The 11,580-nt window shown below is 49.0% G+C and overlaps 1 protein-coding gene across 1 annotated transcript; it reads left to right on the top strand.

The window, feature by feature from the left end:
* The first annotated feature begins 2,682 nt into the window (after nucleotides 1-2,682).
* On the top strand, nucleotides 2,683-10,366 carry PKDREJ (polycystin family receptor for egg jelly). Its single transcript, XM_054469890.2, has one exon. The coding sequence runs from the start codon at nucleotides 2,704-2,706 to the stop codon at nucleotides 9,469-9,471; it is 6,768 nt and encodes a 2,255-aa protein (XP_054325865.2). The 5' UTR covers nucleotides 2,683-2,703; the 3' UTR covers nucleotides 9,472-10,366.
* The last annotated feature ends 1,214 nt before the right edge of the window (nucleotides 10,367-11,580 follow it).

The following is an 11,580-nucleotide window of genomic DNA, read 5'->3' as shown; positions in this document are numbered from 1 at the left end:
TCTAAGCAGCAAAGCATTCAATAAGTGACTTGGATGCTGTTAAAAGCATTCAGTTTTAAAAGGGAAACAGAGCATAAAAGTTTGAAAAATTTGCAGCCCAATAATGTGATAGAAAATTCCATTTTCTGAGGAGAATTCAAACCAGCTGCAGAAATTTGTATAAATAACAAGGAGCCAAATGTTAATCCCCAAGACAATGGGGAAAAGGTCTTCATGGCAGCCCCTCCCATCACACGCCTGGAGGCCTAGGAGGAAAAAGTGGTTTTGTGGGCTGGGCCCAGGGTCCCCAAGCTGTGTGCAGCCTAGGGATTTGGTGCCCTGTGTCCCAGCTGCTCCAGCTGTGGCTGAAAAAGGCCAATGTGGCTTCGGATGATGCAAGCCCCAAGCCTTGGCAGCTTCCATGTGGTGTTGAGCCTGCGGTTGCACAGAAGTCAGGAATTGAGGTTTGGGAACCTCTGCCTAGATTTCAGAAGATGTATGGCAACACCTGGATGCCAGGCAGTTTACTGTAGGGGGAAGGCTCTTATGAGAACCTGTGCTAGGGCAGTGCGGAAGGGAAATGTGGGGTCAGAGCCCCCACACAGAGTCCCTACTGGGGCACTGCCTAGTGGAGCTGTAAGAAGAGGGCCACCATCCTCCAGACCCTAGAATGGTAGATTCACCAACAGCTTGCACCATGAGTCTAGAAAAGCTGCAGACACTCAACACCAGCCCATGAAGGCAACCAGGAGGGAGGCTGTACCCTGCAAAGCCACAGGGGCGGAGCTGCCTAAGACCATGGGAACCCACCTCTTGCATCAGCATGACCTGGATGTGAGACATGAAGTCAAAGGAGATAATTCTGGAGCTTTAGGATTGGACTGCTCTACTGGATTTCGGACTTGCATGGGCCCTATAACCCCTTTGTTTGGCCAATTTCTCCCATTTGGAACGGTTGTATTTACCCAATGTCTGTACCCCATTGTATCTAGGAAATAACTAACGTGCTTTTGATTTTTTTTTCTTTTTTTTGAGACAGAGTTTCGTTCCTGTTGCCTGGGCTGGAGTGCAATGGCACAATCTTGGCTCACCGCAACCTCCACTTCCCGGGTTCAAGCGATTCTCCTGCCTCAGCCTCCCGAGTAGCTGGGATTACAGGCATGCACCACCAAGCCCGGCTAATTTTGTATTTTCAGTAGAGGTGGGGTTTCTCCATGTTAGTCACGCTATTCTCAAACTCCCAGCCTCGGGTGATCCGCCCACCTCAGCCTCTCAAAGTGCTAGGATTATAGGCGTGAGCCACTGCAACCGCCCAGTTGCTTTTGATTTTACAGGCTCATAAGCATAAGCGACTTCCCTTGTCTCAGACAGGACTTTGGACTGTGGACTTTTGAGTTAATGTGAAATGAGTTAAGACTTTGGAGGACTCTTGGGAAGGCATGATTGGTTTTGAAATGTGAGGAGATGAGATTTGGAAGGGGTGGAATGATATAGTTTGGCTCTGTGTCCCCACCCAAATCTCATCTTGTACTCCCATAATTCCCACATGTTGTGGGAGGGACTGGGTGAGAGATAATTGAATCACAGGGGCAGTTTCCCCCATATTGTTCTGTGGTAGTGAATAAGTCTCAGGAGATCTGATGCTTTTATCAGGGGTTTCCGCTTTTGCGTCTTCCTCATTTTCTCTTGCCACTGCCATGTAAGAAGTGCTTTTTGCCTCCTGCCATGATTCTGAGGCCTCCCCAGCCATATGGAACTGTAAGTCCAATTAAACCTCTTTTTCTTCCCAGTCTTGGTTATGTCTTTATCAGCAGCATGAAAACGGACTAATACAGGGGAGGGCCAATTAATACCACGAGTTTGAGACCAGCCTGTGAAACACAGCAAGACACCATCTCTACAAAAATAAAAAATAAAAAATAAATCAGTCAGGTGTAGTGGTGTAGATCTGTAGTCTGGGAGGCTGAGGCAGGAGGAGTCCTTGAGCCCAGGTGTTCAAGGTTACAGTGAGCTATGATTGCATCATCGCACTCCAGCCTGGGCAACAGAGCAAGACCTGTCTCTAAAATCATTCAATCAATCAATCAAGTCCCAAAATATATAGCAAAAATGGACAGAGTTAAAGAATGAGGCCAGGCACAGTGGCTCATGCCTGTAATTCCAGCACTTTGGGAGGCTGAGGTGGGTGGATCACTTGAGGTCACGGCACTGCACTCCAGCCTGGGTGACAGAGACTCCATCTCAAAAAGCAAACAAACAAACAAAAAACCCCAAACCAACTAGAAAGAAAAGAGCAAAGCGAACCCAAAGTAAGAAACCGAGAGTCAGACCTTCCTGGGCACCCAGGGATCTCACAGTTCCCTCCTGATCTCCCACGCTGTGACTGGCTTTCCCAAGGGTTCCTGCTGAAGCCCCTTCTCCGTGGTCAAGCTCTGTGGTCTGCACGGGGCTGAACTGCCCTCCTGAGCCATCCTGACCCTGGGCCAGCACACACTTGGGGACGGAGAGAGGAGAGGTACCCAAGAAGTCCCCAGCGCTGACTGACCCCAAGCTCCGAGGTCCCAGCTGCTCTCTGGGACTGTCCCTGGGACCCCTCTGCCAGTGGCCTTCGACGCCCGAGACCCCCACTGTCCCCAAGACCCCCACTGTCCCCGCGATCCCCGCGGCGGTTGGGCGCGCCTCGCGGCCTCCGCGGCGCCTCCCAGCTTCTCCTGGGCCGGCGCCATGAGGCCTGGGCCCGCTCTCCTCCTTCTGGGCCTGGGCCTGAGCCTGAGCCTCGGCCGCCTCCCGCTGCCGCCGGCTTCTCGCGGGACACAAGCCGCCGTCCTCGGGGCGCCCGGGGGCCTCCTCAGGGGCGCCCCGGGCCTCGGGGTGCGCGGCGGCCGCGCCCTCCTCAGTCTGCGGCCCAGCGCGGTGCGGCCGGGCGGCGCTGTCCTGAGCGGCCGCGGCAGCCTCTGCTTCCCCCGTGGCGGGGCCGGGCGGCGCCGGTACTGCCTCGACTTGCGCGTCCTGCTCAGCGCCCAACGCCTGCCCCGGCCGGCCGCGCCCGCGCCCGCGCCCGCGCTCGTCGACCTGCAGCTCTCGGCGCGCGGAGGCCGCCTCTCCCTGACGTGGTCCGCGCCGCTGCCGCGCTCGCCCGGGCGCCTGGCCTGGGCCTTCCGCCTGCGGCTGCTCGGACCCGGCGCCGCCCACCCGGCCTCCTCGGCGGCCCGCGTCTCCCCGCGCTCCGCCGCGCCCGGCCCGCGGCCCCAGCCGGGCTTCGTGGCCCGCACCGAGTGCCCCACAGACGGCCCCGCGCGCGTGATGTTGCAGGCCGTCAACTCGTCCAGCCACAGAGCCGTCGAGTCGTCCGTGTCCTGTCAGATGAACGCCTGCGTCATCCAGCGCGTGAGGATCAACACGGACCAGAGGGGCGCCCCCGTGCGCCTGAGCATGAAGGCGGAGGCCACCATCAACGCCTCGGTGCAGCTGGACTGCCCGGCCGCGCGCGCCATCGCCGAGTACTGGCAGGTGTTCTCCGTGCCCGCCGTGGGCCACGCGCCCGACTGGACGCAGCCCTTAGATCTGCCCCAGCTCGAGATCAGGAACAGCCCCTTGTTCATTCACATCCCCAGCAATTCGTTACAGTGGGGAGTGTATGTGTTTAATTTCACGGTGTCCATCACCACAGGGAACCCCAAGATGCCCGAGGTGAAAGACTCGGACGCCGTCTATGTCTGGATCGTCAGGAGTTCCCTGCAGGCGGTGATGCTTGGCGATGCCGACATAACAGCTAATTTCGCAGAGCAGCTGATTCTGGACGGGTCCACGTCCTCGGACCCAGATGCGGACAGCCCGTTACAGGGACTCCAGTTCTTTTGGTACTGTACCACAGATCCCAGAAACTACCGTGGGGATCGAATAATCCTGGGGAGCAAGGAAGTCTGTCACCCCGAGCAGGCCAATCTGAAGTGGCCCTGGGCCTCGGGCCCTGTGCTGACACTTTTGCCAGAAACACTTAAAGGCGACCACGTGTATTTCTTCAGAATGGTGATTCGGAAGGACTCCAGGACAGCGTTTTCTGATAAGAAGGTCCACGTGCTCCAAGGACCAAAAGCCATAGCACACATCACATGTATCGAAAATTGTGAGAGAAACTTCATTGTCTCTGATAGATTTTCTTTGTTCCTAAATTGCACAAATTGTGCAAGCCGTGATTTCTATAAATGGTCAATTTTGTCTTCTTCAGGTGGTGAGATGCTATTTGATTGGATGGGGGAAACTGTAACAGGAAGGAATGGTGCTTATCTGTCTATAAAAGCTTTTGCTTTTCGGCATTTTTTGGAAGCTGAGTTTTCGATTTCTCTGTATCTAGCATGTTGGAGTGGAGTGACCTCGGTCTTCAGGCATTCTTTTATTATTAACCATGGCCCTCAGATCGGAGAATGCAAAATTAATCCAGCTAAAGGAATTGCACTTATTACTAAATTTGTTGTCCAGTGTAGTAATTTTAGGGATAAGCACGTCCCTCTTACATATAAAATAATTGTTTCTGATTTGCACAGTGTTGGTGAAATCAGTTCAGTAAAAGAGAACACCCTGGGGACCATCCTGTACTTGGGGCCTCAGTCCACAGCACCCCCTTCCTTTCTCCCTGTTGGTATGTTGGCTAATCAATATGCCTTGAAGATATATGCCCAGGTCTATGACTCTCTAGGAGCTTTTTCTCAGGTGACTTTGCATGCCACCGCACAGGCTCCCACTGACAAAAATTCATCAAAGGCTGTGTTGAACCAGTTACTCAGTTTCACCATGGGACCAAGTTCATTGCTGTCTACTTTGATTCAAAAGCACGATTTTTTACCTGCAGGTTACTTACTGTATATAGTAGCTTCCGTTTTGAATAACATGAAAACTGAATTACCTCTCCAAGATGACAGAGTCAAACTCCGAAAACACCTCGTCGATCAGTCTTTCCTTCTTCCTGTAAGCACTTTGGTAGAAATTGGCCAGGTAGTCATGACTATTACCAAATTAACCCAGAAACCCTCTGAATTCACTTGGGATGCTCAGAAACGTGCCACCATGAGGGTATGGCAAGCAAATCAAGCCCTGCAAGAATATCAACAAAAAGATAAACGCTTTCGATCTGAACAAATAGAAATCGTGAGCACTGGAATACTCATGAGTTTGTCTAATATTCTTAAAATGGCTTCTCCTCACCAAGTAGTTAAAGATCCTTTCTATGTAATAGAATCTCTATCAGACACAATACTGGCTAATAAAGTGCCAGGGAACAAAACCACCTCAATGAGAACCCCCAATTTCAACATGTATGTCAAGAAAGTTGAAAAGTGGGGTGTTACCCAGGTCTTCAGAAATGAGAAACACTGCAGAAATTGTTTTTATCCAACACTCAATGTGAGCAGTGTTCCTGGTCTGTCTGCAAATGGTCCCATTTCTACAATGTTTTGTGATTTCACAAATGACCCCTTTCCTTGGTTAAATGATCAGGAAAACACTTCGGTGGAGGTGTTTGGATTCAGAATGACAGGAGTTGCAGATAACGGTAGTGTGCTAGAGATCACACCTGACGTAGCGGAAGTGTACCTTGTCAGGAAAAACTTGACCTTTGCAGCTTTTAATCTCACAGTGGGACCCAACAGAGAGGTTGATGGGTCCTTGAAGAAGACGACAGGTGGGTTTAGCTTTCAAGTGGACAGCAGAGTGCTTAGGGAGGTTCTGGTCCACATAGTAACAGAAGTGATGGTGCTGTTCACAGTGTTGGTGTACACAGGCAGTCAGATCACTCCTACAGCGCTGGTCGCCACCTTCCTGGTGCCTCATGACATCCCTCCAGTTGCCAGCCAGAGTGCCCTGTTTGACCCAGCCTGCACAGTGAAGAAGGCCCGTGTAGTCTGCCTCCCTGTCTCCCTGCTGCAACTCATAGCTCAGCACAGCCACTCTCCCCACTGTACTGTATCCATAGTTCTTCAGGCACCTCGTTTTGTCATGAAGCTCAATGACAAGCTAGTGAGAATTTCTATTTTCAGCGTCCAGTGCTTAGACATGTATGGGATCCAGAGTGAATGGAGAGAGGGTTACTGCGTTCTTGGTGAGAAGACCAGCTGGCATGAGGTGCACTGCATCTGCAAGAATGTAGTGAGGGCTAGGCGGCAGCTGGGCACAATCGGACTCACCAGCATTCACCTGCATACCCACTATGTGATGGCCAAGGTGATTGTGATCCCTAATCCTGTGAATCTACGGTTAAATATCATCAAGAGCCTTCACCAAAACCCCGTGACCCTCTTCACTGTGCTTTTCATTATTCTCTTATACATGGTCCTAGCTTTCTGGGCTTTATACAGGGATGAAATAGATCAGCATCTTCGGGGGCATGTGATAGTTCTACCAGATAATGATCCTTATGATAATTTATGCTACTTGGTGACTATTTTTACAGGAAGTCGTTGGGGGTCTGGGACCAGGGCCAATGTCTTTGTGCAACTTAGAGGAACTGTGAGTACCAGCGACGTGCACTGTTTAAGCCATCCACATTTTACAACTCTCTACCGAGGTAGCATCAACACTTTCCTCCTAACGACAAAAAGTGACTTGGGGGACATCCATTCCATCCGTGTGTGGCACAACAACGAGGGTCGATCGCCTAGCTGGTATTTAAGTAGAATCAAAGTGGAAAATCTGTTTAGCAGGCACATTTGGCTGTTCATATGCCAGAAATGGCTTTCTGTTGATACCACTTTGGACAGAACATTTCATGTTACCCATCCAGATGAGCCTCTGACCAGAAAAGACTTTTTCTTTATAGATGTGAGTAGTAATCTCCAGAAAAACCACATGTGGTTCTCTATTTTTGCTAGTGTTGTTGCTAAAACATTCAGTAGGCTCCAGAGATTGTCCTGTTGTTTAGCAATGTTGCTTAGCTCTCTTCTTTGTAACATTATGTTCTTTAATCTAAATAGACAAGAACAAACTGAGTCAAGAGAGAGGAAGTACATGAGATCAATGATGATAGGAATTGAAAGTGTCTTAATTACAATCCCTGTGCAATTATTAATAACTTTTTTGTTCACCTGTTCCCAGAGGAAACCTCAAGCAGATCTAAAGGAGGTATCTCCTCAAAAGCATCCTCTAATGTCAGAAGCAAGTGAGCACTGGGAAGAATACATGAGAAAGTGGCATGCTTACGAAATGGCTAAGGTGCACCCCAGGGAGGTTGCAAAACCTGCATCTAAAGGAAAGCCCAGGCTTCCAAAGGCTTCTCCTAAGGCAACCTCCAAACCCAAGCACAAGCATAGGAAAGCACAAATCAAGACCCCAGAGACCCTCGGGCCAAATACAAATTCCAGTAACAGCATAGAAGATGATCAGGATGTCCATTCCGAAAAGCACCCTTCCCAAAAGGATCTCCAGCAGCTTAAGAAAAAGCCCCGGATTGTCCTACCTTGGTGGTGTGTTTATGTTGCATGGTTTTTGGTTTTTGCTACTTCTAGCATATCCTCATTCTTCATTGTATTTTACGGACTGACTTATGGCTATGACAAGTCAATAGAATGGCTCTTTGCATCTTTTTGTTCATTCTGTCAGTCAGTTCTTCTGGTGCAGCCATCTAAAATTATACTCTTGTCAGGCTTCAGAACAAATAAACCCAAGTATTGCAAAAACCTTTCATGGTCAACCAAGTATAAATATACTGAGATCAGGTTGGATGGAATGCGTATGCATCCAGAAGAAATGCAGAGGATACATGACCAGATCGTCCGAATCCGACGCACGAGGATGTACCAACCCCTTACAGAAGATGAAATCAGAATATTCAAAAGAAAGAAGGGGATCAAGAGAAGAGCACTCCTGTTCCTGAGTTACATTCTAACTCACTTTATCTTTCTAGCCCTTCTGTTGATCCTTATCGTCCTACTACGTCACACTGACTGCTTTTACTATAACCAGTTTATTCGTGATCGGTTCTCTATGGATCTTGCTACTGTGACTAAGCTGGAAGACATCTATAGATGGCTAGACAGCGTGCTGTTGCCTTTGTTACACAATGACCTGAATCCAACATTTCTTCCTGAAAGCTCATCTAAAATCCTTGGCCTTCCATTGATGAGGCAAGTGAGAGCAAAATCTAGTGAAAAAATGTGTCTACCTGCCAAAAAGTTTGTGCAAAACAGCATCAGAAGAGAAATTCATTGTCATCCCAAATATGGCATTGACCCAGAAGATACAAAAAACTATTCTGGCTTTTGGAATGAAGTTGATAAGCAGGCTATAGACGAGAGTACCAATGGATTTACTTATAAGCCTCAAGGAAAGCAATGGCTATATTATTCCTATGGACTACTACACACCTATGGATCTGGAGGATATGCACTCTATTTTTTTCCAGAACAGCAGCGGTTTAATTCCACACTGAGGCTCAAAGAACTTCAAGAAAGCAATTGGCTGGATGAGAAGACATGGGCTGTGGTTTTGGAATTAACGACTTTTAATCCAGATATAAATTTGTTCTGTAGCATTTCAGTCATATTTGAGGTCTCTCAGTTAGGAGTTGTCAACACAAGCATATCTCTGCACTCTTTTTCACTTGCTGATTTTGACAAAAAAGCTTCAGCAGAAATCTACTTGTATGTGGCCATTCTCATTTTTTTCTTAGCCTACGTTGTTGATGAGGGTTATATCATTATGCAAGAAAGAGCCTCCTATGTGAGAAGTGTGTATAATGTGCTCAACTTTGCTTTAAAGTGCATATTTACTGTGCTGATTGTGCTCTTTCTCAGGAAACATTTCCTGGCCACTGGCATAATTCAGTTTTACTTGTTGAACCCTGAAGACTTCATTCCCTTTCATGCGGTTTCTCAGGTAGATCACATCATGAGGATAATTTTGGGTTTCCTGTTATTTCTGACAATTTTGAAGACCCTCAGTTATTCCAGATTCTTCTACGATGTGCGCCTGGCTCAGAGGGCCATCCAGGCTGCCCTCCCCGGCATCTGCCACATGGCATTTGTTGTGTCCGTGTATTTCTTCGTATACATGGCTTTTGGTTACCTGGTGTTTGGTCAGCATGAATGGAACTACAGTAACTTGATTCATTCCACTCAGACAGTATTTTCCTATTGTGTCTCAGCTTTCCAGAACACTGAATTTTCCAATAACAGGATTCTGGGGGTCCTGTTCCTCTCATCGTTCGTGCTGGTGATGATCTGCGTCTTGATCAACCTATTTCAGGCTGTAATTCTGTCTGCATATGAGGAAATGAAGCAGCCCGTGTATGAGGAACCATCAGATGAAGTGGAAGCAATGACCTATTTGTGCCGTAAGCTGAGAACCATGTTCAGCTTTCTGACCTCGCAATCTAAGGCCAAAGATGAGCCTGAGTTCTTTATTGACATGCTGTATGGGCAGCCAGAGAAGAACAGACGCCGTTATCTGGGGCTGAAGACCAGAAACATCAATGGGAAGAAAATGGTTTACCTTGTTGTTTGATGAATGATGGTTTCATGAGTCACAAGCAAGCATTCCCCCAAATGCTGAGTCTGTGGGATTAAGGGGATTAGGGAGTGTCAGTGGCTTAGTCATGCCTTCTACTCATGTCCTTCACAAGGCATATCCCCTACATTTGGAAGAATCCCCAATCTTGACCTCTGCTCTTGGGAGTGTAAAAGCTGGAGTGTAGTGTAGCATCTGGGGAGACAGCAGGATCACAGTGTGGGATTCCTGGACTGATTTCCCTTTAGAGGAGTTATGTGACTCCCCGTACAAGGGCAACCCTGTTTCTTTGGTGCCTGCAGTTTAGAGAAGGCAGAGCCACTGGTTTTGAGAACCAGATTTGAGAGAGGGACCTGGCCAGGGTGGAGCATTGTCTGGGTGTTTCTGTGCTTGACCCATGCTGGAAGCTAATGGCCTGTTGCTCCTGACAGAGCCCCAAACTCCTCGGCCTCACTGGGAGGCCCCTTTGTAGACCAGGGCTCCCCTCCTTTTGTTCCCCCTGGGCTTAGGGCCTTGTGGGGAGTTCCAGGTCTTGCTTCATGCTTGGGAATGCAGAAGTGGCGCTTCTCATTTATTCTTAAAGCTACTGGTAGTTAAAGTAAAATTCAGTAACATTTTCTGACCAAGAGACATGTTTTGTTAAACAACAAAAAGGTGCATATGGGTTCACATTGAAATACGTCTATATGCTGAATATAGCAACATATGCATCTAAGATTTGGGCATTTGGTTATTCATGGGGTGCTGGACTATTTAGGAATAAGGAAAATGTGGTTTATCACTTAAGAGAAACAAGGGCTGGTAGCTGTACTATTTTCACTCAGAAGCATGTTCATTTATGTAGATGCCACTTTAAGCTTTATGAGAATTAAATGTGAGATTTCTTCTTTGAGCCTTGCAGTGATTTCTGCATATACACACAGAGGGGCATATACACACATAGCTCCTGCCCTCAAAGTGGAGTCCCAGAAAAGGGGGACAACCAAATGAGATGGGTGGCTGCTTTGTACACACTTCGGTGTCCATCATCCTCAGCTGCACTGAAATGGCCATAGCATGCTAGGCCCCTGCAGACACACGTAGATTCCTTCCATCTTTTCCTTCGAGGGGATGCCTAGACCTGGGCAGAATGTAGTTCTCTCACCTGTTGCCAGGTGGGAAGGTGAAAAGGTCTCATGATTCACCCAAGGCTACACACAGTTAGCAAGGGTCAGAAGGTCACATGGGGGCTGGGCGCGGTGGCTCACACTTGTAATCCCAGCACTTTGGGAGGCGAGGTAGGTGGATCACTTGAGGTCAGGAGCTCGAGACCAGCCTGGCCAACATGGCGAAACCCCGTATCTACTAAAAATACAAATATTAGCCGGGCATAGTGGTGGGTACCTGTAGTCCCAGGTACTCAAGAGGCTGAGGCAGGAGAATCACTTGAACCCAGGAGGCAGAGGTTGCAGTGAGCCGAGATCTCACCACTGCACTCCAGCCTGGGCAACAGAGCAAGACTCTATCTCAAAACAAACAACAAAAAAAAGTCAGATAGGGATTTTCTAACTCCCTTGGTGGGAAGACCATGGGAGTGGCCTGGCCCACACTGGCCCACTGGTTCCGACTGGGGCACATATTCTTGAGATAGCACCTCTCTTAACCACCTGACTTCTGAACGGATTGAGAAAAAGGGTCAGCAGGTGTCCAAATGATTACTTTTTACTGATAGAGGCTGGTTGCAGTTGGGTCAAACGCACTTGCCCACTGAACTGCAGAATGAGGGAGTTCGAGACCCAGTTGCAGGCAAGTTGCAGAGGCCTGCCCTTCAAGGCAGCAGAGACACATGCTGTCTGTGGGTGGGCATTCCCAGGCCTTCTCCTCCAGTTTGGTAATCCACGGAAGTCCCTGCCCCTTCCCAGGGGATGAGCGGGGTCAGGGTAGGCTAGTTGGCCTCCCTTCCCAGGAGGAAAGCACCAGGGGTGGAGAAGGGTTTCCCACCAACACAGCCCGAGCTGTGCAGTGGGAGAATGAATTACAAATGAGTCAGTGAGGGCCACAGTCGTAACCACAGGGGCCACGTGGACAGAGGCGGTAGGGAGTCATTGGAGGCCCAGGAAAAACTAC

The sequence above is a fragment of the Pongo pygmaeus genome, chromosome 23 (genome assembly GCF_028885625.2).
Source record: "Pongo pygmaeus isolate AG05252 chromosome 23, NHGRI_mPonPyg2-v2.0_pri, whole genome shotgun sequence".
Classification (NCBI taxonomy): Eukaryota; Metazoa; Chordata; class Mammalia; order Primates; family Hominidae; genus Pongo; species Pongo pygmaeus.
This window is presented reverse-complemented; position numbering and strand designations above follow the sequence as displayed.